The sequence below is a fragment of the Anopheles bellator genome, chromosome 1 (assembly GCF_943735745.2).
Source record: "Anopheles bellator chromosome 1, idAnoBellAS_SP24_06.2, whole genome shotgun sequence".
Lineage (NCBI taxonomy): Eukaryota > Metazoa > Arthropoda > Insecta > Diptera > Culicidae > Anopheles > Anopheles bellator.
The window spans coordinates 21,889,622-21,915,459 of record NC_071285.1 but is presented as its reverse complement, the minus strand read 5'-3'; the positions used below and the strand labels follow the sequence as shown (position 1 = coordinate 21,915,459).

Sequence of the window (25,838 nt, the reverse complement as noted above, 5' to 3'; positions counted from 1 at the left end):
AAAAAAACAAACTTTGCTACTCTAAAACCAACGCCCTAAAGGCAAAAAATATGGTAAAAAAGATCACATGGAGTGAAAATGTGGCACTTAAAATTCCCATACACGAGACAGAGAAGCAGATAGAGGTTGGTTCGCCACCATCCCCGGCGGCTCGGAACTCGTCGCCTCGTCGCCGCTCGGTGCTCGGGAAAAATGTCTTCTCATAACCCTGAAAACATAAACCTCCACGTAGCGCCAGCGAAAAACAAACTTTCCACAAAACATAGTGGGTGTGGGCTGCTCCGCGGTGGAAAAGAGGATCTTGTTTTCCTTTCGAAAACGATGTCACCTCTCAGGTAAGCGACCCAGCGTTTGGTGGCCATCGCAGAACGGCCGCGGGTACATAATGTTACTATGGTAATGCAAACACTAATGTAGGCGGTGGTGGTTGCAGGAACTATACATAGGGCTCGTCGCTGCAGCATGGCGCGATTAATGAAAATGCATCGATTTTTCCTCCCACACCCACGGTGAGGCTCGTATCTTGTCTCCAGCGGTCTTCGTAGTCTGATCCACCATTATACGAAGGCGCAACTTCGCTACTTTGTGTGGCTTTTTTGATCCCTGTTTTCCCACGATGACTTTGACACACAGTGGAAAGCTCGATCAATATTCAACACAAGGGAACCGAGTGAAAATGGGTTCGAATATGAAACAGAAACAGGCCAATCATGATTGCATGATGGGTGTTTTGAAAAAAGGACAACAAAGTAAGAACGAAGGTACATACGGGGAGAGTTCACTCATTACCCTCTGGGTGGATAAAAAAGACATGGAAACGGAATGACACAAATAGAAAAAAACATTGATGGCATTTCTGGTCGGAAACGGCACGCGCCAGCGTGACCACCTGGCCAGCGTGACCACCATTCACACCACCACTTGTTGCCTAATTTGACTGTGACAATAAAATAGTTTTTTCGGCCGTTCCATTCTATAGGCGAATGAATCATTCCAACGGCGCGATCAGAGAAGTGATTCGTTTTTAAAGAAATGTTACAAAAATTATAAATCTACAAAATACGACCGAAATTCATATGGAAATTGTGGCCACAGATAACAATCCGGGGTTACACAGCGTGGTGTAGATTAACGTCTCCCCAACTGAGCCGCCCTGAAGTGCTTGGAATGAATGCTAATTAATCTGTAACACGCAACATTTGGCACTGATTTGGGGTGGCTTTGCGGCCACTGGGTTCTGCACTACTTCATAGCTCTCCGTGGGGGCCGTGACATTCACATCCGCCATTTCGCTTTCCACATCGGTCCGCACGTCCCTAATTTGCACTCCAATTCATTTTAATCCAACCCAATCACGCACGACTGCTGCCAGTCGCGTCGGACGTCGGAGCTTTCCATCGGGGCCCAGGAGCGGATCACTGATCTGTAAGTTTCTCTTTTTCTCTGTGTGTCTGTGAGGACCCCAAAGGAAAAGACGTGGACGGTGAACGAACTTGCTGAACAACATCCGTACATACTCGTTATCGAGTGGCGTATAAAGCATAAAAAGCTCCACATAACTCAGGCAGGCAACCGCGGGTTGTGTCTGATTTTTTTTCCGAACGCACGACAAGTCGTTTAAGCATTTGCCACTTTTTGTGTTTGTTCTTGGTGCGCAATTTTGGACACTTCCGTTTGAAGCCTTTCTTTACCCGTAACGCTTTCTTCGTTTTACCCTTAACGGAAATTTTGAGAGAAATTATGTTGCACTATTTTGAGTGAGCAGCCCTATGAGAAGCCAACCAGCCAGGAACGCAATTCGGTGGAATCAGCTGGGATTCGCCCATTACATACTTCTCGCAAAGCTACGTAAACGGGCGTTCTCGAAAACAACACCACCATTCGTTGGTTATGTAAATCCTGTTTCCGCCATCATATAATTGCCACGGTTGGTTGGATCGTCCAGATAATTGCCCAATGCGCGATCCTTAGGCGATCGCAGTCCCCACGAAATGGGTCTCAACATCGCCCTGTACCCGTTATCGCGCGACAGTGACTATCTTTTGCAATCGGGGGAGAAAAAACTGTTTATTATGCATAGCCAAGTGGCCTGCAGCTTCAATGGCACCGTTAACGGAGTCATTACACGGTTAAGTTTGAACTAGGGAAAGGCATTACGTCGAGAGTCTGAGGTCTGCCGAACCACCATAAAACGCCACGTTTGCTGTGAGGCGTCCAATAGCTTTAATAGCCCCCCGAAGCGTCGAATAGTTGTTTAGCAAAAATGGCCTGGCCACTTTACATGGCTCTACAAGTTTGTTCTTATACAGACCTGAATTTTGCGGTATAAAAATATTTTCCTAACAAGTGGCTTGAATCTCTTCTCGGGCATGTTTTGAAATTGCTAGATCCGATATCGGGTCGATTGATCGACTTCGAAGCTGGGCGAAGAGAAGAACAATCCTTTTACTATTTTCATTCCAAAATTATCGAAACACAACGGTTGAAAGCAGCATGTTTACTGACTCAAAACTGTAAACAGTAAATAATGTGCAAACCGGTTGACATACGTTTAGGGATAAGGGAACTGTCTCAGTTGTACTCAGGGAACTGTCTCGGTTAACTACACTAACATAAGATCCCAGGTTCATTCAAAAACAGGAAAATCAAAAAGCAAAATGCTTGAATGTTTTAAATATTGAAAAATGGCGCAAAGACTGAGGTTGCAACAGTTTGCTTATTTGCGTCGATGTGTTGATAAAAATGGATGACAACTATTACAAAAACGACACGTCGCAGATTCTACATAAAGAAGCTCTGCTTGTTCGTGTCCAGCGAACAGCTCACCAGCATTGCAACACCAGACAACAAAGGACACAAGCGGGCACTTGCGCCACGGGCCACATGTTGACACTACGCGCACGCGACCCCCTTCCCCTTGCGCGGATGCGACGAAGAAAGAACTGTTTGCAGAAACCATTACATCACCGAGAGACACCGTGGGTTACAAGTGATTGCAATTCGCGTCGGTCGCCTGAGGAATTCAGCCCCAGATTGAGCGGTCGCAGCCGCGGTGCCACACACTATTCAACATGTTCAATTATTATCTTGGGCTCACAAATGCGACGGAATGCGCGCATCGGGAGCATCGGGAGGCGGCCATTCGTTGTTGGTTGGCGGTCAATTACATTTCGCATCTTCGTTATCATTTGCACACGAACCGATGTGACGAAGGTCAGTCGCCGACGGGTTCATCAATTTCTTATCGAACGTTTCCTGCGACCTCGGTGCCAGCAATTCGTTGCAATCAGACTGACCCGGTCCATCACGACTTCCGCTTGATGGATCGGATTCGGTTGCTTTAATTAAAAATATGCAGCTTGCATTGGGACGCTAGAGATGAGTTTGATCAATCGGCCAGTCGGTGCCGGCTTGGCTCTTATGGTTGGCGCTGGGTCTGCTACAAGAAGGATTGGATAATGTAGTAAGCAACCTTACCTTGATGCTCCGCCAGTGTTTCCATCCCAAAACCAATCAGTTCTCTTTTCCGGACTGAAAACCAATCTTAAACCGTGCACCACGCGTGAATAATTCACTCTAAAACTAGCTTCACAAACCGTTACACTAACTCGCACACTACTTCTGGGCTGATTTCGGATCGACACACACTAGACACTTCACATACACATCACTGACACCGGTAGGATGGCCCCAGATCCTCGACTCCACTGCCGGATGCGCTTCGTTACATCCGGAGACGATCGAATTGCAACCTGTTTGGGTGCAACACGTACTAACCTTACCCACCTTCTGCTAGGTATCATATTTCTTACACAAAACGCATCCATTTTCCGCATTGGGGTTGCTCTGCCAAACATTGACACCAAACCCCGCCTGACGGTCGCATCGAATGACCAACAGGGCGTGAAATGTGCAATGTTAATTGCAGCCATCGCAAATGGGGTGGAAATAATACGGAATAGCGGAAATGCAAAGCGTTGTCATAGAAAGAAGCAAAGCTGTGTTTCGTAACGCAATAAAATAATTTCGGTGCATCCGAACCCTAGGAACAGAACTAGGTCGAGATCGATCCGATCTCCGGTGCGGGAGTGCCACTTGCCCAGCGCACCCGAGAGCGTTAGATAACGAGCCAAAAACCTACAGCCACTAACCAATCGAAAAGTAATTAAAAGTTGACCCACAAAAGCAAAAATCTGGCCGCCGAAAGCTGACGGATTGGAGCACGCAAAGAGAAGGCACGCAACACACAAAGTGGGACGCGACACTTGCAAACTAAAAACATGTTAGTGTTTGTTTGTATGGGTGTGTGAGGGAACAATAGGGTGCGCGAGGAAGGATACTTTACTTTTTTGTTCAGCACTTCGGGCATCGTGCCGCCCGCTGGAGGTTCCGTGCGCTTGGGTGTTCGGAGAAAGCTAGCGGACCGCCCGGAACCGGAACTTGGCGCGGTGCCAGGACGATGACTAACACGCACAACGCGAATCGGACCGCCGCATTTATGATTTCCGCGAGCTTGAGCGACTGAAGTCCGCGAATTCGGACCGCCTCTGCGCTAAACTGTTGAACGAAAACCTTTTTCTGCTCGGAACGCCGCCTGTCCGGTCTGGACGAACCGCCACCCCGAAGGTTGTTGGCCGTGTTCACGTGATTCACGTTACGCTCTCGGTCGGTCGGTCGGTCGGTCACTCGGAATCGCGCTCCTTGAATGGGAAACTGGAATGGTGACGGTGTTGAGGCGCTCGCACCACACTCCTCAGGATCCGCGGTATCCTTTATCGTCACCCGGCGCGCCTGTGTGTCACAAAGTGTCCCGCGGACCGCACTCCTCCACCACCTCACACACGCAAACACGGCAATCGGCAAACCGGAAAGGGGCCCGTTCGTCCGAAGACCACACGCGACTACGGACGGACTGCACCGTGCGGTTGGCCGAGCGCTAGTGATTTGCCAGAATTTTCCTACGGCTCCGGTTTGCGTCCCCTTTTTTCTCTCTCTCTCTATTTGGGGCGCAAGCTTGGGCTCTCTTAAAGTATGGAAGGATATTCAGGACCGTTGCTCACAAACATCCTTATTCGACTTTCCCTCCAGCTCTCACGCTCCGGTTTGGCTCTCGCAATCGTTCGGCCGCCGTTTCGATGGTGGTGGTGCCGATTTTTCCGCAATCTGTTGCTGTCCCGTTCGGGCGCGCACAGCGGGTGGCCGGCCAGCAGCGGCAGGAAAATGCGGATCTGCAGAGGAAATGGCGATCACAGTGTGCGTGTGGGTGCGAGTGACTGCAAAAGTCTGATAATGTAAGCGGAGATGGAAAAGGTGAGAGCAGAAGGATAACAGCATTCGTGAACTGCCCCAAACAGAGAGAGAGCTTTTGAATGGAAAAGCCAAAAGGACACGTAGGGCAACGGCATTTGCGCAGACCCCGCCGTCAGAGCCGATGGTGGCACGGCAAATGAAGAGAAGAAAATCGTTTACTCCCTCCCAACGGAAGGAAAAGTGTGTACTGTTGCCAAATGAAATAGGAATAGTTAGAAACAGATTACATACTCCGAAGAGCGACGCCTCGGAGTTGCACACGATGCCCGTAAAATGCACGGTTGCACGCGACTAGAGATGGCCATACAAAACACACTCGTGCCCTTATTTGCAGCAGCATAAAATTAACGCGTTTAACCTATTTCTCGTTGCTATCACCTAGCCCAGATTCATATTTTTGTGCAACACAGGTTTTGAATTAATAATTGCTTCATTTAGTAACCTTAGTTGGCAACTTTGTGACTGTGACTTAGCATTTGGTCAACGAAAACCCTGCATCCAAACATTGAATTGTTATTAATCATTCAATATCACCATTAACAGGGTTGGACTGTACTGAATTTGATCGTAGCAAATTCAAATGACCGCAATGATGTGATGATCGAGTTTGAACTGCAGATTTGGTTATGGCAACGCACGATCAATCGGTGTGATTCGGGAGCAACAATTACGAAGTTGATCGAAACCACCCTATTACTGCCGTTTGATCTTCACCCCAATCCGAATAGAAAATGAATAGTCGACCCGCCACAGGCCAGCAGGCTGCGGCACAGTGTTGAACCAAACTCTTGCCACGCAGCATCCGCTTCCAGTGGGGAGGAAATCTGCGGGAATCGTTGCGGTGTCGCCAATGGAGACCGCTACCATCCCGTCGCCGGCCGTCTTTCTCTCATCGCTAGTGATTGCGCTCACCGAGGACTCATCTTCTTTGGTGGGGCCCACCCGGGGCAAGATCCGGTAGCCGGCAACTTGATCGTTCTTTGGACCATTGCCGCTGCCGTTGTCGTCGTCGTATGGGGTTTGAGACAGCGATTCGTAGTCAGCGTGTAGACGCCGCTGGTCGGCCATGCGCCCGAAGATCCTGCCAAACAGCCGGCCGGACATGGCGCGGCGTGGCGACGATTGCCGTGTCGAGAGAGAACCGTAGATCCGTTCCTGATCCAGTGGCTGCGAGTGGAACGAAAAACGGCCACGCGCGAACGGATCAAGAGAGACAAAGCACAAAAAACGAGGTAGAAACCGCAGCCACCTTTTGCGGCCGAACCCGCGCGATACGATCCCGCTGAATTGCGGCACGTAACTGCGCGTAATTGCGAACGGCGGCCAAATGGCAATCGACAAACACGTCACAACGCCAGGAGAACGGTGGCTCGCCATCTATCTCTCTCTCTCACTCACTCTACATGCCCTCTCCTTCTGCCGCACCGCATTCTTGGGGCGAGAGCAACGATCGGTGAATAAAGGAAACACCGAAAAGGATAACGTTTTGACGTTTGATGTGATGTTTGTGTTTGTTTTGGAGGTTCACCAAAACAACGGACCCGGGGGCAGAGAATATTTTAATTATGTGCTTTTAAATCGGCAGAGATAGCTGCAACGGTGCGTACGCTGGTGGGGTCGGTGGACTCTGTGGATTGCTGCGGCCTATATAATTAATCACACCGCGGTGTGGGCAGTATCGTGCGGCTGTCACGTTTCCGAATTATCACATTCGTTCGGCCCGTTATCTGGGTAAATGAACCAATCTGGACCACCACAATCGGCCATCGCATTGAGACCTAATTGAATGATGAAATGGAAGCGGATGGCCGGCAGAAGACCGGTTCCGAATGATTTGCACAATTCTTCAATTCACAGATACATACACAGCACCAGCACTTGGAGACTGACGATGGCGGCTGACCGATGAATCAGGATGGATTCCTTCCTTTCCCACCACACCACAATCTTCCGACCTGCCGCTCGGACACACGAAAAAAAAACACGTCAACTCTTTTGCTTGACCCGCAGCGAATGAATCACGAGCCCACACCACAGCCAGCTGCTTTGTTGCTAGTGTTTTGTCTCGCCACAAGCGCCACTGTTTTATCACCAGCTTTCCAGCTTTTGGTCCTTTAATGTCAAGGCTGGACACACAGGACAAAACAACACGCAATCGCACAAACACACGCAACTAGACTGGGCACGCAATCCGAAACCCGCGTCTGTCAAAGCCGGCGATCAGCTGTCATCCGGTCAGGCCGTGACACAAAAGCCCATGCAGCAATCGGTGCGTTCCGTTAAAGTGGACGGAATCTCAAAAGAATTGAAATGATTCTCTCTCAGTTAACAATAATTTAAAATGGTCGAGGGTTCAGTGTTTAAATATTTATAGTCTTTATTCGATCGTCGTTTTGTTGTTTCAATGCGCAACATAGCCCGTGGCATCATTGCAAGCGCCATTCTCGATTCGACCAAACATAAAATTCAAAGCATTCAATACCCTGGACAAACGGAACCAAAACGGGGAGGTAGGATCACAACTTGAATCAATTCTTAACCGCACCGCGCGAAGCCCGTTGCAGGTGGAGCCGATCTTGCTCGTCGTTTTCGTCGAGCAAGGGCAAGCAAAGCAAGGGCTCCTTGCCGAGAGATGCTATTTGCTGACTGGTTCGATCATCACAGAACTTGTAACGAAGAAGGTTGCCCCCGACAATGACTGTTGGGGAAAGTGCTTTCCGAAGTAGAACGAAGAGGAACGGTAAAAAAATCTTGCTGCACGTTTTCGGTGGCATTAGAAAATATCATTACGAAACCCACACACAAGCCTGGTGGCTGATCCTTGGCGCCGGCACTTATTCCTGTTCCGGTTACATGTATCCTGAAGCATAAGCAGTAAGCACGAGGCAGAGAGAGAGAGAGAGAGAGAGAGAGAGATAGAAAGGCGAGACATGTGTAACGAGGACTATGTAAGCTATTTGTAACTAGCTGTGTGTTGATAGTGGCATGTGTAAAATTCACACAAATGTTCCATTGCGCCACGCGCGCAATCGCGGTCGATGCTCGCGTTGCCACGAGCCTACCATTCACTCGGTGCGTGCCATGTTGGTGATTTTACAGTTTTGATTCATTTTACAATTGTTTGCTTGGCTCGCTCACTTTCCAACTCCCCAAAGTCACGCTGCTGCTGCTACTGCCTGTGGCCACCATCTTTCATGTTCCGCTTTTTACAGTGCTGGACCGAGCGCATCGCGTTCATCGTCATTGTCGTCGTCATCATCATCGTCGCCGTCCGTCGCCTCCACACCGTCGTCTTCGATATCCACGGTGTTGACCACCCGTCGGTAGCTGTCGTCCATCGAAGAGCGTGCCATTTCTTCGGCACCGCCGGAACCATGTAACGTCGTCGAGCCGCTGAAGCTTTCGATCTCATTCGCCATCGATCGCAGATTCTCAACTCCACTCAGCAGTTGCCTTTGGTGGGTGTGGAGCGATAAGAAACCATTACCGATCGGCCCCCCCGATCTAGTTACACCGTTAACGGCGCAAGCATACCTGAGATTATTTTCTGCTGACGCCGCCGCCTGTCGCAGGGCCAATGTTTGGGCGCGTAGAAATCGCGCCGACCGCGCTTCGACCGTTTGGCGACGATGACGTCGACCACGGATGTTGCTAGCAGCAGCATCCAGGCCGTCCCGCGGCAAAGCACTGGCGCCCGCACCAGCACCCCCAATGGCACCCTCGCTGTCCTTTAGCCGCTCGTTCTCTCGTCGCAGTGCCTCCAGTTCGGCCTTTTTGTGGGAGCCCGAGGGAAAAATAAAAACATAATGTTACAATAGTGTCCGCCCCGATCGCGGCACATTCGGCCACTTACGCTCATGTTGGTGAGTTTCTGCTTCATCCGTTCCACCTCAGCCTCGGCTGCGGCGGCCCTCGATTTGGCCAGCATGAAACTGTTGGCGTTCGATTGGGTTGATCCGCTGCCGCCGGTTGAGGCCAGCGTCGGATGTTGATGCTGCGGTGCGGCCATTGTTACCATTGTTTCGAGATCGCGCTCCAGCTCGCGGATACGGCGCGCTTGGTCGCCCACTGTCCGCCGACTGTTGTCCAGCTCGCGGCGCAACCGCTCGTTCACCATCTGTTCCATCTCTAGCCGGTTCTGAAAGTGAAGTTCCCGTTGATGCTGTTGCTGCTGGTGCCGGTGTCGAGCCGATCGATCGTCGGCACCGTGCGGCGTGTCGTGCGTCACGTCCGCTAGCCGACCGGACGAGTGGATGGGGCCATCGGAAAGGAAATCCGGCAACCGGTGGATCTTACTGTCGGCGGTACCCGGCACTCCCATCGGTGGTGACGAGCCGGGGTAAAAGTATTGCCCATTTCCTACGCTGCCAGAAACGGACCCACCACCTAGGTCTGCGTTGCCGCCCTCGGTTAGATCGGGAGGCAAATCAGCCGATGGAGTCGGTGTGATGCGTCGCCGCTGGGTCAGATCGAAAGCTAGCTCTGGACCACCGGCTCCTGCGGGTGTTCCAGTAGGCAGATCGAGAGGCGTTGTTCCGGAAAGACCACGCGATCGACCGCCACCACCGGTACCGCCGACGATGTTGCCGGTCAAATCGAACGGCATATCGTTCAGGAGGGCGGGGGCATCCGGACGGCCAAGTGTTCCGGCAAGCTCGACCATATCGTCAAACTCGAGCGAACCGGAAGACCCGCTCCCCACCGGTCCGGACCGAGAGCCACCACCACCTCCACCGCGGGAGCCACCCTTCGGGAGCGTGTTGTACCATTGCTCCATCACGAGATGATCTTGCACAAAGTCGGGCAGAGCGGCCGAAAACTCGGCCGCCCCGACCAGCCGAGCCGAATTTGGCGGGCCGGCATCCTCCGGACCATCGACCAGCACCGCATCCGATCCGGGACTGTCGTCCATATCATAGTGCGAGTACGAGCGCTGCACGTCCCTTGTCCTCCCAGTCGCATCGTCCCGCGCTCGGCCCGCGCCACTCGGAACAGCCGCCCCGCTTGGTGCGTAGTCCGCACTGAAGGAACTGTTACTGCGACTCTGGTAGATTCCACCGCTGCCGGTCGGCCGCGGAAACCGCAATTCCTCCGCCGCAAAGTCCGATAAACTAGACTGCGAGTCGAAGGACGGGAAGCGGGGCGAGCGTTTCATCTTCGACTCGCTGCTCAGCGTGTTGACCGACTGGAACTGGGGTATCTTTGGACGGGCGCCCGTCGTCGTCGAGCTGACCACGTTAAGCGAGCTGGTGGTGGCTGATTTTGACGGCGACCCTGTCCCTGCGGTACCCTGGCCCGCCGTACCGCTCACGGTCAAAGCTCCACACGATGTACCCGCCGTGGCAAGCAGTTCATCGTTCGTCCGGCACTCGCCACCATTGCTGCCGCCGGTAACGCACCCATGGCCGTTAATGTTGGACGTGCTGCGACTGTGATTGATGCTGGTCTGGGCCACGGCAGCACTCCCACTGCCAGCACCGTTAGCGGTGTGAGTGGTCGCATGGCTTCCGGCCCCTCCGTCCCATTTGAGGAAGTGTTTGAAGGAAAACGGATTCTCCTCACGCCGTGGAACTTCCGGTGTGGCGCTCGCAGGTTGCTGTGCAACCGGTTGTTCAACGCTCGATGAACCGTCTGCACCGTCCGTGGTGCAAGAGCTACTTTTATCCGTCGACCCGGATGTTGACCCACTGCCGGCCGTTAGTTCATCGGTGTTAATGTTGTTGTTATCATTTGCCATTGCACTTCGGTTTCCGCGAAACGGTGCTTTCTGGGCGCAACCAGGGAAGAGTTGGAACCGGTTCCCGACCGGACACCGGAACAAAGAAGCTGAAGCGGACGAGGAAGATAACGACTCGGATTACTCCCACCCGGCGCAAGGGGTCCCAACCTGCGGCGTCACACTTACCTCTAGGATGGATAGGTGTTCAATAAGAGCTTGCAAGGATTCCGGATAGGGCTACACGATGCGATTCCGAGGGATGTACCGTTTTCGACTGACCATTAGACCGAATCACGGCTCCACTTTCCCTTCAGTTGAGAGGGCTCTCCTCTGACCAGCGGTAAAACCTTCTAGAGAACGGAAAAGCTGTGTTCCACCCAAACGAAGGGGAAAATGACCGACAGGTTCCGAATAAGGTACTTCAGTTCGCGGCCCGTTGAAGTCGTAGTATCCTTTGATTTTTCGCCACGCCCGGACAACGGCGCACACCGTGCGTGCGTGCGTTAGGAAAAAAACGGTTCGTGGACTCTACGCTACTGAAAGCGTAGGATTTGTGAATGGCTCTAGTTCCGTATGCTTTTTTTCTCTTCACTTCTTTCTTTCCGTTCCGTGTCGAAGAGCTTTATTTTGACAACTGACCCTTCCGTGCGTGCGTCGAAAGCCAACAACAGAGCACATACACCACGCCGCGATCAGATGTCGAGTGATTAGTGTGCGTGAGGTGCGCTGTCATAAATCTGTCACTGCGTGTAAGGCCAGGAAGAAAAGCAGCGAAAAAACACTTCACGGAGCTTCACTTCAAGCGCTATATTGCACGAACGAAAGGCGTTTCTACTAGCAACAAAGGATACTAGCAGATTTCGGATTGTAGTGCAAACTCCTGGACCCGTATGCCGTGAGCACTGTTTGCGATAAAATCCTTGGCGCAGCCCAAAGCCTGGTGAAACGATGTGACTGCCTTCGGGGGCAGACACGCGACACTGTGCAATACCGTGCGATCATTCTTTTTCCGGGCACGGAGCCGTTCCCCTTTACGTGGCTCCACTAGACACCGACGGACCTTCCCAGCAAAAGGTATAACACTGGTTTGTGACGCCTCGGTTCCGTGGAGGAATGCGGAAGCATGTGCCTGTGTGCGCGTGTGTGAGTGTGCACACGAAGGCACTATTGTTTATAAATCGTCTAATCGAAGGCATTACACCTCTTTCCACCTCTGCCCAGTATCGTTTCTTCGTAAGGCGTTTCATCCAGTTGGTCAACTTTTCAGTCAGCACCTGGTTTAACGCACCGGCTGACCATGTCGATAACGTTCGAGCAAATCATTCTGGACGCTAAACGGATCGCTAACCGCCTGAAGGACCGGGAGGCGCTCGGAGACGCACTGCTGCTGGAGTCGGAAACCGTTAATAAGCAGATCGAATCCATGCGCCAGTTCCAGGAAGACATCGACATCCTGAACCGGTTGGCGCGCGAACGGTCCAACAACCAGCTAATCACGATTATCCACCAGGAGAACCCGCAGATCCGCGAGATACAGCAGGAGAACCGGCTGCTGAAGTCGGCCCTCGAGGACCACCAGCATGCGCTCGAGCACATCATGTCCAAGTACCGGGAGCACACGCAGGCGAAAATACTAAACACGAAGGTGAACTTTGTCGAGGCGTACAATCGGCACCACCAGGCAGCCGACATCGAGCGGCGCGACGAGTTGATCCGGCAGCAGACAGCCAAAATTCAGGAGATGGCCGCCGTGATGCAGCGAGCCTCGCAGCTCGACGAGGAGAAGCTGAACCATGAGCAGGAACTGCTCAGCCGGTTGATCACGGAAAACAAGGGCCTACGGGAGTTGCTGGAAATCTCGCGCAAATACGGTTCGGGCGAGCAAAAGATGCTGATGGATGAGAAGGGCACCCAAACCGACAGCACCCTGCTCGAGGGGTTGTTGGAGTCGGCCGTGGCGGCCCGGTCAATTCAGACGAAAGTCGCGGGCGGCCCCCTGGGAACCAACCAAGCGCCAGCCGCAAGCGTGGCACCCACGGCCCCGTCATCCAGCATCACCAGCAATGTCAGTGCCAGTCCACCACCAGCAGTGAGTAGCGCCAACGGTCCGCTGCCCTCTACTGTGCCAGTCACCACTACCACGAACACAGCCCCGGCCTCTGCCACATCCAGCTCGTGACGCGATTCGGGAGAATGTCAGACGTCGGTTCTGTTCTGTTGCCAATCGGCCATTTTATAGGCATAGTCGTGTTTCCCTAGATCGCTCGTAGACGGGACTCCGCTCCTCGACCGTGTTCCGAGAGACTCGACACCACAAGTAAACACACAACACCAACCATCGTTTGCACGCGCACCAACCACGTGAAACGGCAACGAAGAAGAGCCTATCCATTTCCCATATTTGTTTGTTTTCACCGATTGGCGTTTTCAGTCACGGAAAAAGCATCCAGGATCAGTTTGAGCACCAACACACACACACAGGACGCACAAGCACCGGCAGAGTTTAGGTTAAATGTTGTCCAACCGGGAGTACCGCGAATAAATGTTTGTTTTTCCACTTTGCTCTTTTTCGTTGATTACGTTCCGTTTATCGTTGATAGGACGCTCTCGGAAAAACGGCAAACCAACATTTGTTTAAAAATACGGTCAAACGCCGCTTTCGGCGGTGGGTGGACGGTTGAAAAGGATCATAAATGCGGCAAACTATTCACGGTACCCCAACCGTGGGACAAAATGGTAACCAAAACGGCGAAAAGTGCGTCAATGATGTGAGTAAAACATACGCCCTTCCGTTATCATTGGCCTTTTTCCGTGTATTCTACTGTACTCCGATAAGACATGAAAAATGAGTCGACGCGATGCGAGAGGTAGTAGCGAAAGGAACTCGGCACCACTTTCAATAAATAAATGGACGAAGAATGCGTCAGGTGTTCGGGAGGAATTCGGCGTCTGTCCGATTGTTTGGTGAACGTGTGTGTGTTTGTGTGTGCACTGAATCATGATCGTCCGATCCTTCGCCTGCCTCTCACTACCAGCTTAGACTTAGAGTTTTACAGTCTTCGTGAAAATAGTCCTCCTCAGCCTGCCATCAGTTTCGCCTGTATCGGTCGCCGAGGAATGAAATGGCCCCAACCGACGTCTCATCGTGCTCCGCATTACTCGTATTCCAGAATCTTTTTGTGGTAAAACAGAAGATACCTAAAAGACGGTGACCAAAACGCAAAAGCATCAGTTCCGGCGCCGGCGCATCGAAAAAGGATCACCTACCCTTCACTGTCGAGAACCTGCTTCAAGGTGGCCGTCGTAATGATATGATCGTCACACTTTACCCAAATGTCCTTCTGGTGCCGAACGTACGCCGTATAGTGGCCGGCATCGAGCGTGCCGACGTGATTGATGACGGCGTACAGCGAGTACCGGAAATCGGCCGTGTCGGCGGAGTGTAGCGACTGTCGCCTTACTTTGGCCGTCTCCGCACCCCGTCCTTCGTCGGCGACTGAATGCGATGGTTCGTTTCCGGTTGTAACGGTGGGCGCCACGGGAACCGGCTGCTGGCCATTCGTGCCGCCCGCACCAACCGAACTGCAGCCTCCTGATCCGGCGAGCCCTGTGGCGTTCATCGACGGCAATAAACCACTACCGTTGGAGGCAGCAAGGTGGTGATGGTGCTGTTGGTGTTGTTGCTGGTCGGTTTTCTTTTGCGACATGAAAGGGGTCATGTCCAGCTCCGACGGGAATGAGATGAAGGTAGAGATTTTCTTGTCGATCTAGAAGGGGAGAAACCAAGAGCCACTCAAAAAGCATAAGCGAACGTTCGGTACGTTCTCAGATGGTGACCCCGTGTTTACCAGGCTAGAGTGTTCGAAGCGTTTCAAGTGAAAGCTGGCGACGATCGGAAGCGTTCGCATCGATAGCTGCTTCGTCGACTCCTGGTAGCTCATGCAGGAGCTACACTTGATCTTGGCGCTCGAGCCCAGGTGTTCGGCGCGCGTGAACCTCTCCAGACAGTCGATCAGCGATTTCGGTGGACCACCGTAGCCTCCGCCAGTGCTCGATTCACCCAGATCGAGGGAAATGTCCCAGAATGGGTCGATCGTCGTCGAGACGCCGTTACACGCTTGACACACGACATCACTCTGCAGCCCGCCGGTGAAGATTTGATCGATAATGCAGCTACACTGCGCCGGGTTCGGATCCGGCTGTGCGGCACTTGGCCCACTGCTACCGGCTGCCGCTGTCGAAGATCCACTCGTCGCCGCTACCTGTACACCGGCCGGAGCTTGTGTATGCTGAGAGGTCACCGACGACGTAAGGTGCTGTTGGGGCTGTGGTTGTTGCAGTGACGCTGCCTGCTGGTGTTGCTGTTGCTGATGGTGTGACGATTGGTGGGACGGGTGCGAGTGTGACCCACCAGATAGCAGCTGTGGCGCCGTGGGCTTACTTTTATCACTGGCTGCTGCCGCCGCGTTGGCAGCTAGCTCCGTCATCGAGATCTTGCAGTGCCGGTGCAAAACGTCAAGCGTGGCGATGAAAAACTCGTGCGCATCCTGCTGCTCGTAACCAGCCAGGTGGCGCGCATGGTTCCAGATCAGATGCAGCAGCCGGTGCAGCGACAGGGGACCCCGCGCACCGGAGTAAAACTCCTGGAAGAGCCGCGACACCTCGCACACAAGACACTTGGTCGCGTTCTTCGTTGTGCATTCGTGCAGCTCGGACAGAAAGTAGTCACGCAGCAGGGGCGTGTGGATGAGAGCCTGCACGATGCAGTTCATGAAGCAGGTCGAACCGAGGTTCAGCAATCCGCGCAGCCCGATACTGGTGAAGGCAGTCACGTGGCGCCGCTTTGGGTTCTTCACCAGCAGCTCGATCTCCAGCTGCGACGGGCTCCACGGTCGCCAGGAGAGGCTTTTGTTGAGACTGCGGGCTTCGCGCCGCAGGTGCCGTTCGGCGATGAGCTGGCACTCGCGGTGGTAGATAAAATCACGGCACTGGTAGCAGTACAGCATACCGTAGCACAGCTCGAGCGCCATATAGTGCTTCGTCTGCTTGTGGTGCTCGTTGATGTGGGCGCCCTTGCAGCCAAAGTAGATGCAGTGCAGACAGGAGTACAGCTGGGGGCCGGAACTGCCGCACTTATGACAAAGACAGGAAAGAGCCTTGCGGCGCCGGGCCTCCCGATTGATGCACGCACTAAAGTATGCGTGCACCACGCTGAACGAATCGATCCCGTACTCCTTCACGTACGCCTCGAAGTGAACACAACCCGTGTCGGCCATTCTTTAGCGGTCGCTCCGGGAAAAGGTGGTTTCTCACAGTGTTTAGAACCGGGCTAGCGGAGTAACTCCGTTTACCATCCGAACCGGCCTTCACACCTGCCCTCTTGTGCGTGTATACGTGTGTATGGACAATTTTCCGGCTCACAAACTTTGGGCTTTTAGTACGGCAAGCGACGGCATACCGAACCCTTTTCTTCTACTGATTCACGAATGCTGCCATTTGAAAGCTTTCGGTAAGGTGGCTCGTTGAACCGCTGGAATGGTGGTTTCGCTGCGTCTTCCGCATAAAACTGCAATCGCTGAAGAAGAACCACTGGCCAGAACTTTACTTACAAGGAAAAGGGGTAACAATTGTTTGCCGTGCCGATAATGCACAAAGCCGATCTCTTCTGACAGCTTGTCAGATTTGTTGGTGCGTGCGTTGTTCCGTCAAACAGCTGAGCGCGGCGAAGAACGAAAAGAAGAAGACTCAACTGCGACAGCTGCTGCTGTCATTTCGCCATCCCATCAGCTAGCAAGACGTTAGCCGCTCGACTTTAAATTTAATTTCTTTCAAGATATTTTTGATCCCACGGTTATTCAATAAACTATGCTTAACGTATTTGGTTTTTCATATTTAACATAAAAACACTTAACATTAATGGTAAAGGATGGAAACGTAGCTGGTAGGTTAGTTTAGGACGAGATCCTAAACCAGGAAGCGAAACTTCTCATCGCCATAACACGACACCGAACATCATGAGGTTTGCGACGGGCAATCGAGAGTGTCCCCATCGCTGAGAAAATCGACACAACTAGCTGGCGCTTGGAATCCTTGCGGCAGAGTTTCTGGCGCTTGCGTTTGCTTGCATTTCGGCGGCACCTCGTTTCTGTCACCAGTGCCCGCTTTCGGGCAGTAACTGTCGGTGCAGCCGAAACTATCGATATCGAAGTTAGTTTGCGTTTCCGTCGACACTAGAAAGTCTCCGAACGTTGCACCGTCGCCATCCTCACTCCAGCAGGTTTGTGTTTCGATCGTAGAAAGGCCCAGATCAGAGAAGAGTCCCGGTTCGTCAGACGTTTGGGTGCACATGTGCGTGTACGAAAGGAGTGGATCGTGACGGTTTTCGCCTGCATTTGCCAGCATCACGTCGATGAAATCTGTCTGCGTTTCGGTGCACACGACAGGGATCGGAAACTCGCTCGCACCGATAAGATGCTGAGCACTAAGGAATGCAACAGGAAGGGACGATGCTCCGCTGTCAACACGGTAAAGGTCTGCCGTGTTTACAGATGCTGCAGCCATCACGGATTTATCATACGAAACGTGGTTTGCTGGCTGTTTGGACGATTCCACCGTTTGGGTTGCTTGATCCTGGTGCATCGTAACATCCACGATGGTCTGTGTGGCGGTGCTAACGGCCTTATTCTCGTTGGCTTTTTGTTGCGTGGTAACGGCATTGTGGATCTGAGAATTCGTGTTGGCTCGCGGTAACTTTGTAGCCAGCAACTCCTCATAGCCGTGCTGTTTTCGCTTGGCGTGTGTAAGCAACGCTTCTCTCGAGCCAAAGTATGACGGACAGTGTGCACAGATAAAAGATTTGCCGCACGATTGTTGGTGATGCTTCAAAAAGTAATGCGTTGCGAATGATTTACCGCAGTCGGTACAGACATGCGTTCGCACTTCGTGAACCTTCAGAGCGTGTTGCTTTAAACTTCGAAACGAAAGAAAGTGCCGTGCATCGTTCGGCGGACCCAGAGGCGTCTGAAAGTACGGACAGTTCTGCCAAGGACAGTAGAAATGTTTGTTCACGTCCACGGAGTCTTTTGTCGCCGGTTCCAGATTTGCAGTAGTTTTGTGACGCCGTACGGTGTGCATCTGCAAGTGAGATGCATTGTGAAACACTGCGTGGCAGTTCTCGATCAAACAGGTGTACAACTTTTTGCCCAGAATTTCTTCACGAGACAAATAGACTTTGGCGGTAATGGGCGCAGGTTTTGGGATGTCCATAATGAGTGGTTCCAAACGAAATGGTTAACTAGACCGGAGCGCCACTACACAGAACCCCACAACAGAATACTCTACATTCAAAGTGTTGGGATTGTTTACAAACATTCAATTGATTGGCGGTGCAGTGTTGCCAGAAAGCATAACCGGAGCGAAGCAAAAATCTTTATTCAGACTGTTGAGAACATCGATACAATCTTTAACTTTAATAAACAATCATTACATGAAGTTAATCTTCCTCATCGCTAATTACTAGCCTTTTGCGGTGTTTTTTGGTGTTTTGCGATGGCGATTGCAAAGAGTCCGATGAATCGGACCGATCACGTTTGGCATGCAGGGTTGGGTTTGCACGCATAGTTTCTAGATCTTCGTCGGACTCACTCGAAACTCGGAGCTCCGTCACACAGTCTTGGACAGCGGCGGCATCTGCATCCGCAACACTTATATCTGGAGACTCGCATGCCTCCGGAGAGCTTCCTCTTGTATTGTATTTCCTCAAAATATCTATCCGCATCTCAAGATCGCTCGGTTTCATTCGGAATGGGATACGCCAGAACGTATGCTGTGGAATGCATAATGGAGCAATTGATATTTAGTTTGAAGTTTAAAATGCGTGATGAAAATAATGCGTTTACCTCCTTGCTCACGTTCAGCAAACCAAGAGTTCGAAGGAAGTGCTTAAAGTTTCCATCCTGAAGCGCATTGGATTGGTAGCTTTCGATCGGAATCATCGGTACGCCGTCGTTAATTTCATCGTCGTCCGGTTGCTGGTAGTCCTTTACGGCGTCCTGCAAGCACTCTACCACCCATTCGATGCTTTGCTTCATGGAGCTTCCCATAGTTTTCATTTTTTTCTCAAGGAGCGGTACATTCAATTGTGTACTGACCGGGAACTCATAATCGCATTCCTCACTGGTGCCACCATCGCTGCTATCGTGGCCTCGGTGCCTTTGGTTAAGGTTATGAGATGAAACTGTTTTAGCAGGCCTAACTTCTGTTTCGTCCGCTATCAAACCAAGCCCAATCATTTGCTTTACGATAGCCTGTCTGGTGAATGTTTTTTCGAACGCATCGGCTATTCTCCTCAACACGTTCTTCTCCAGACGATGCTCCTCGTACAGTTGCTTCAACTTTTCTATTTGCTCAACGCTCCACAACTTGGCCTGTTTCTGTTGATTGATGTTGCTTCTTTTGGTGGGCGCCTTGAAGATAAGTCCCAGCTCCTTAAGCTTTTTGATAACTCCTCGCCGTGTCCGTGATTTATTGATGATGTTGTCCAACAACCAATCAATCACATCTACGAGTCAGGATGGTGAATTGGAGGGAATTTTAATAATATGATTATATTATGCAACAAAAGCGGGACTGGCTACCTTGATCCGTTTGGGGATTTTCCTGGTTTTCCATGAAAAGCCGACGCAATTCGTCCTCTTGCTCTTCCGTCCAGTTCATTTCACCATTTCCAGTGCTGAATCGAAGAAGGCGAAGCGCATTAAGGACACATGAGGCAGAAAAATGAGCTTTACTTACGCTCCTGGATGCTGGTTAAATACTTCATCATATCCCATCTCAATGGCAGTACAAATTTTAACTGATTTATAGAAAAGTATTTCAGCAAACACTATCTCGTTGCCATTGGATGCCACTTTCTGCAACTGACGAATAATATACTCCCCTAATTGCTTTAAATGAATTGAATGGCTGGTGGTAGTCGTGCACATCACTCGTTGGAAAATGCGGAACAAGGAAGCCTGTCGGAAGGAGGATGGTTGCGCGTCCTTAACTATTCGCTTTTTGAGTGAAAAAGAATATCAGCCAAGGCAAACGGAGCTTACTTGAAATAACATCGACGGATTTTTATGCTCGACGGCAATTCGATGCAGTATGTGGACGGCAGCCTTCAGTGTGGTCGTTTTGATGGTCTCCCAATCCGACAGCACTATCACACAGCTTCGCACAATCTTAGGATTAACCAGTCTGGTGGTTGATGGAAAGTACTTTCGTCATTGTTTCATAAATGTTAACGCGGAATCCTTACCTTCGGGAGAAATCATCAAATTTAAAGTCCTTTTCGACATACCGCGACGTAGCTACGGTGAACAAACAAAACAATTAATTACAGTGTAACCACACGGGACCCATCGGATGGTTACCTTCGAATTCCTCCTCATCCTCTTCGTTCTCACTAGTATCCTCCTTCTCCGAGAGCGGATTATTTTGTTGTTCAGAACCTGAAAGCATATAGGTGGAAAATTAGGTTTTATTTCAAAGAAAAAGATAAGTAACCATACCGTCCGATATATTGGCCATAAAAATCTCCTTCAAAAGCATTAAGGTTTCATCCGGGGTCGATTGTGACGACCCAAAGCAGTTGTCATCAGTGGTCCAGATGGAGCTAAGAAGTTTTACAATACAGCCCAATATTATTCCAACACGCGGGTCGTTACTCCGATCGAAGTTGTGTGCTTACCGTGCCGCGTACATTAGCTTCACCGCATCCTCATACTTCTCGTCCCGGAGCAGCCCGTGAATACGTATCATGCAGCTTCCCCTGAGTCGAAAAATGTAACAAATTGAACAAAATGTTTGTTTTCTATAATCTTGGGTACTACCTCTGCTCATCGATGGGAACGGGGGACGCCGCATCGAAAGGCGTTGGTAGTGATTCTGGTGAGTCTTGAATATGTGGCAGAATTGCCGCTACTTTCGGTGCCATCGTTAACCATTCGTCCTCAAGGTCTTCCTACAATAGAACAGTGACTGAATGCTCGTCCATTACATAATTAGTATTAAAAAAACGCACCTTTGTCTTGTGCGGTGCATCCGATGCGGTGGCAGTGGTGCGGCGATTTTTCTGCCGCTTGGCTTTGGCACGTTCCTGCACGCGGATGGTGCCGTTACAAAATTTTTCAAGTAAAGAAAAGAAGCGATTGGCCACCTCTACGACCACCCGCAAAAAACTCCTACAATATGCAGGTCTCATAAAAATGTGTAATTATAGCAATTACCAGTGTGCCACTACCTTGTTTGATACGTTTCGTTGAAATTACAAAGCAATTGAATGACAGTTTCCCGATACTCTACGGCGTAGAAAATGTTATGCTGCAGCACGGCGAGGAGTTCCTTGGCATCCGGATCGGTCCTCACGCTGAGGGCACGCAAGTTGCTGATCATCTCATCGTAGGTCTGTCGAATAAAAACGTTATGAAAAACACGTTTTGAAGTTAAAATGCGTAGAAAATGCTCACCTGTATTGCATTGTGCAAGCGCTTAGACCATACGCGCTTACGAGTTTTGTCACAAACGATCAGATCGTTGTAGCCCTCGATTCTCGTTATGATCCAATGAAACGTGGTCATGCTTAGCGCTTCGCTGTAGCAACAGAATCATGATTAGACAAATATTATGGTGTAAATGTTAATGGCAGAACAAACCTCACTAGTTCGATGTTTAGACCGTTATAACGGTTGAATTCCATGAAAAATCGAACCGCCCACAACAGGTACGTATCGTCGTGGAATTCCGATGCGGTATTTTCGAACTGGCTCAAGTAGCGCCTCGCTTGCTTCACAATGTTATTAAAAAGGCATAGAACTTCCACGCAATACTCCCGCAAACACATCCTTACGGACAAAATACTTTTCCTTTCCAACTCGTCCGGCTGCTTCATTTTACGGAACGACTTCTTAATTCGTTGTTTGTCTATGCCCAGGTCCGCATTCATGATTTTGTTTAACGATTGGTGCGATATGTAGTCATTGTCCGATACCGATTTGAGGTTGCCAAACGTGTACGTCCCCCGGAAGCGGGAATGGCGTGCTGTTGGCAGTTGCTTAGTCCTTTCGGTCGCCGGGTGCAGCGCTTGGATGAGCTTCATTTCGTCTTCCTTCTTTTCGGCCGTCCTGCGCTGCAGTGTGGCATCGGCGAGAGCCGCTGGCTGCTGTTCGCGGTAGACAAGGCTCATGATCTCCAGCGAATGCATGAAATACTGCTGCTCTAGGGGTGATCCCAGAACGTACAGGACCGTATCGATGGTACAGGTTTGGTGCAGAGACCACAGCAAACGATCGTGCAAACTGGCATCGTCATCAAGCTGCTGTTCTCTTTCGACGTTAGTCGGTACTTGCAGTACGTTTCGTGTGAGGATTAGGATACGTTCTACGGTAACCGATTGCGCTTCGCTGCGCTCTGAAAAATCCTGCCAAAAAAGGATTAACATCCAGGGCGCCTGCTGCCAAACGAAGCTGAGAGACACTTACGATACGTAAGATTTGTTGCATTTTTTCTCCCAGTACCGACCACACAGCCTTTACGGCAAACGCTTCCTTGTACTGTTCCGCAATTTCCATCAGTTGTAACACTTTTTTCTGCTCCGCTGCGTCTTTTGGGTAGGTTCCCTTGTAAAGTAGCTCCGTCGGGAAGGTCAAGTTTACGAGCAGACGCAGTAACACATCGGCAATTTCCGGCTTATGGAACCCGTGCACTAACGACGGAATCAGGTCCGTTTGCACGAGCTGCTTTTCTCCGATGTAACGCCGATACTCGTGGTCTGCTTTATCGTTTTTCAAGATCCAAACCAAAAGCTTCAAACCCTGTATGGCTTCCGGGTCGGCGTGATATTCGTTGATGTCCCCATAGCCCAGCGTCGCGGACATGGCATCGATGGTGGTTAAATAGTCAGCCATCGTTTCGCTTTTCCATCGGCCGTCGTCAGCAATCGTAACCGTCGTTCTGCTGTCGAATGGCAGTCCCTAAAACGGTATTTAAGCGAGTTAGCACAACTGAGTGCGCAAAACTCAGCACTTAATGACGGAAATGAACTAGATATTATAACTCCGCTTGCTATATTAATATTAACTTCCGCTAATTATTATAACAACGCACTGCATTCGATTTCCCACCGCAATAAGGCGCGAATATTTGACACGGCCGTTTGACAAGCCAAAACTGCCGGTCTACACGATGCGCAAATAAACGTTTTTGGCACTTCGGATAAATGCCAAACTGTTTGCGCCTCTGTCAAAACGTATGTGGGGCGCCAGACGAAGCGCAAATCGGACCCCAAAAACGTCATTTCGTTTGCGCTTCGTGTGACGAAAAAAAATATACAAACGTAATGCCAAACGTGTTTGCATTCGTGTTTTTGGTCCGAGAAAACAGAAATAGAAAAGAAACAAATTGAATTCTGAATTTTTTTCTGCTTTTTTATCGAATTTGTTACTATACCAGCAAATAAAAACTTACATTGACCTCTGTTTGTAAACAAAGCGTATGCAAAAAGTGTTTACGGTCGGGTTTACATAAACGTTTTGACACAAGCGCAAACAGTTTGGCATTTATCCGAAGTGCCAAAAACGTTTATTTGTGCCATCGTGTGACCCGGCAGTGTCAAAACGTTTTTAGCAAATGTTCAAGGTTTGCACTTTTATTTTAGACGGGAAGATACTAGTGATATCGTGTTTAATCCCACGGCGGGACGTTTGTACAGTGTGGTTACATCACCTAGCTCGTAAGCCCACGTTGGCCACGTCTGTTCAGTTCGAGCGCCGCGAAGAGAGAGAACGATTCGGCGTTTCCGGGCGCTGAGCGACTGTCAACTCGGCAGTGCTGCCGGGCCGTCTGGTTTTCTCGGGATGTGAATATTCGTGCGCCTCCAGCACTGGTGTTGTTGTGAGGGTTGTCTCCGCTGAGACAACCCCCGCTCGTTTATGTGTCGGCCAAGCCGTAAACCCAACCGCAAATCCGACCGCAAACACTGTTAGCAAACGCTTTCTTTACAAACAGAGGATAATGTTAAGTTCTTATTTGCTGTTATAGCAACAAAATCGAAAACAACGGAAATTTTTTTTCAGAATTCAATTTGTTTCTCTTCTATTTCTGTTTTCTCGGACCAAAAACACGAATGTAAACACGTTCGACATTTCGGTATTATATTTTAAACCGGCCACACGAAGCGCAAACGAAATGACGTTTTTGCGGTACGATTTGCGTTTGGTGTGGCACCGCACATACACACCACCTCACATGTAACGATCGTGGTAGGACGTCAAATTGTGAAAATATTTTCATTCGCGTTGTGCAGAAAGAATCTAGCTTCAAGTTTGTGCGTAGAACAGTGGTTTTAAAGCAGTAAATAGCAAGAAATAGCAATGGGTCGCAAAAAGGGAAAGAATACGGGTAAGTTAACTATAGTAACTATAGTTGGAGATCGATGAGAAGCTGGAATTATGGCTCATTTCGGGCATCTCTTTTCTCGCTAAGTGTCGGCCATTATTGCACTGCAATTTAGATGGTGGATGAAAAAGATAGTTTTATTGCGTACGCACGCAAGTAATGGCGATGCAAAATGTTTATTCATTAGCATTAGGCAATTACTTTGTTTGTTCCCTTGGCTATTAAGTAAAAAAAGTCAGTGGTGGTGAGAATACATTAAAAGTTAGTCCCCAGAAAGATTCACCACAGAAGGGGTTAACAAAGATAAGCGATAATCTTGCTCAAAATGCTTATCTCTGTTGATATATTCAAGCCACATGAAATTTCCCCGAACATCATTGAAGAATGCTTAAAAACTGCGAAGACTGTAACTTCCAGAAACATTGTATGAATTACAAACACCGCTGATTATTGCATCAGCCTGCTGCGTTTGCTTCAATAATGTACGTCTGGAAGTTGTGTGCGTGTGCATAGGCAAAGGTGGAACATCCTTATGCATGTTTATGCTCGGCCTGGTTAGAAATCGCCGAATCTTTGTTGATAACTACGATAAGGTTTATGTTTATAACATTGGAAATCTGCACACCGAACGTTTTGGATTGAAGAGTTGATTTCAAATTGTTTTAAGAACTAGGGTAGATGTTAGACTATGTGATACTTTCTTGTATCGTAGCTTGTAATCCTACTTGCTTGATTTTACGCAAGGTTGGTTAAAATAAATGGTTAGAAAACTATTTTTTTAACCAACGGCAAAGAAAGAAGTTCCTTTCGTATTTAGTGTTAAAAAAGCTGTGCGGAGCAGCAACAAAAAATTACTTTTTATTGTCGACTTCTTCACTTGTTTTGCCCGTTCCGCTCATCTCTCACTCGCTTTATATCGTCCTCCTGGCGCTCTAAAAAATATCGCCCGGCGCTACCGCAGTGATGTTTCTGGTGACAGACGTTATAAAAACGCATTTGTTTATAACATCCTGTAGTCGAAATGGCCTAGCTATTCTGCCAGAGGTTACAAGCAAACTTTTTGTAATATAAATTATTTTCTGAAGTCTTCGAATTGGATGAGTATAGAAAGGTTACTTCCACGCTTACTACTTCCACAATTAAATAACCAAATTAATTAATCAATTCGATAATCATAGCTAATCATTCGATTATTATTAAATTCGTGTATTGCAGTTCAAGAGGAATCGAATCCTGATAAAAGTGAGCAAACCCCGCAGAAGCAACAACAGCAAGAAGGGTCGACGCAGCCGAAGGAACAGAAGCAGCAAAGTGGACCGAGTCAACCGAAGGAACAGAAGCAACAGAAGCAGCAAGGTGGGTCGAGTCAATC

At 49.9% G+C, this 25,838-nt stretch overlaps 7 protein-coding genes across 9 annotated transcripts in view; 2 read left to right on the top strand and 5 right to left on the bottom strand.

The window, feature by feature from the left end:
• Positions 1 to 6,459, bottom strand: part of LOC131205405 (calcium-transporting ATPase type 2C member 1) — a 51,838-nt gene extending 45,379 nt beyond the window's left edge. Inside the window, exon 1 of the mRNA XM_058197485.1 lies at positions 6,223 to 6,459. Coding sequence (XP_058053468.1) covers positions 6,223 to 6,414 — 192 coding nt within the window. The 5' untranslated portion in view covers positions 6,415 to 6,459. The remainder of the gene's footprint in view (positions 1 to 6,222) is intronic.
• Positions 6,460 to 8,203: 1,744 nt separating this feature from the next.
• LOC131214112 (uncharacterized) lies at positions 8,204 to 11,353 on the bottom strand. Its single transcript, XM_058208481.1, has 4 exons — positions 11,216 to 11,353; positions 9,164 to 11,136; positions 8,845 to 9,080; positions 8,204 to 8,763 (listed from the first exon to the last, which is right to left on the bottom strand). Exons 2-4 carry the CDS (start codon positions 11,045 to 11,047, stop codon positions 8,517 to 8,519), a joined length of 2,367 nt encoding a protein of 788 aa, XP_058064464.1. The 5' UTR covers positions 11,048 to 11,136; positions 11,216 to 11,353; the 3' UTR covers positions 8,204 to 8,516.
• Positions 11,354 to 11,795: 442 nt separating this feature from the next.
• LOC131216819 (FGFR1 oncogene partner 2 homolog) lies at positions 11,796 to 13,937 on the top strand. 3 transcript variants are annotated; one of them, XM_058211402.1, is made up of 2 exons: positions 11,796 to 12,103; positions 12,251 to 13,937. In XM_058211402.1, exon 2 carries the CDS (start codon positions 12,327 to 12,329, stop codon positions 13,206 to 13,208), a length of 882 nt encoding a protein of 293 aa, XP_058067385.1. In that variant the 5' UTR covers positions 11,796 to 12,103; positions 12,251 to 12,326; the 3' UTR covers positions 13,209 to 13,937. The 3 variants fall into 3 exon arrangements, with proteins under 3 accessions (XP_058067385.1, XP_058067401.1, XP_058067394.1); XM_058211418.1 differs by having other exon boundaries at positions 11,796 to 12,114; XM_058211411.1 differs by lacking the exon at positions 11,796 to 12,103 and adding an exon at positions 12,121 to 12,172.
• Positions 13,831 to 16,445, bottom strand: LOC131216809 (ubiquitin carboxyl-terminal hydrolase nonstop). The gene is made up of 5 exons (XM_058211392.1): positions 15,493 to 16,445; positions 14,878 to 15,291; positions 14,714 to 14,796; positions 14,297 to 14,458; positions 13,831 to 14,227 (listed from the first exon to the last, which is right to left on the bottom strand). Exons 1-5 carry the CDS (start codon positions 16,303 to 16,305, stop codon positions 14,185 to 14,187), a joined length of 1,515 nt encoding a protein of 504 aa, XP_058067375.1. The 5' UTR covers positions 16,306 to 16,445; the 3' UTR covers positions 13,831 to 14,184.
• Positions 16,446 to 17,041: 596 nt separating this feature from the next.
• Positions 17,042 to 18,295, bottom strand: LOC131215222 (uncharacterized). The gene is made up of 2 exons (XM_058209610.1): positions 17,607 to 18,295; positions 17,042 to 17,543 (listed from the first exon to the last, which is right to left on the bottom strand). Exons 1-2 carry the CDS (start codon positions 18,293 to 18,295, stop codon positions 17,042 to 17,044), a joined length of 1,191 nt encoding a protein of 396 aa, XP_058065593.1.
• Positions 18,296 to 18,521: 226 nt separating this feature from the next.
• On the bottom strand, positions 18,522 to 22,977 carry LOC131215221 (protein timeless homolog). Its single transcript, XM_058209609.1, has 15 exons — positions 22,552 to 22,977; positions 21,727 to 22,490; positions 21,541 to 21,664; positions 21,315 to 21,478; positions 21,096 to 21,255; positions 20,905 to 21,035; positions 20,763 to 20,843; positions 20,584 to 20,687; positions 20,446 to 20,523; positions 20,331 to 20,382; positions 20,128 to 20,269; positions 19,823 to 20,043; positions 19,666 to 19,760; positions 18,928 to 19,589; positions 18,522 to 18,854 (listed from the first exon to the last, which is right to left on the bottom strand). Exons 1-15 carry the CDS (start codon positions 22,975 to 22,977, stop codon positions 18,522 to 18,524), a joined length of 3,537 nt encoding a protein of 1,178 aa, XP_058065592.1.
• A 1,372-nt stretch (positions 22,978 to 24,349) lies between these two features.
• Positions 24,350 to 25,838, top strand: part of LOC131216261 (protein argonaute-2-like) — a 5,458-nt gene continuing 3,969 nt past the window's right edge. The window contains exons 1-2 of the mRNA XM_058210705.1: positions 24,350 to 24,469; positions 25,682 to 25,826. Coding sequence (XP_058066688.1) covers positions 24,442 to 24,469; positions 25,682 to 25,826 — 173 coding nt within the window. The 5' untranslated portion in view covers positions 24,350 to 24,441. The remainder of the gene's footprint in view (positions 24,470 to 25,681; positions 25,827 to 25,838) is intronic.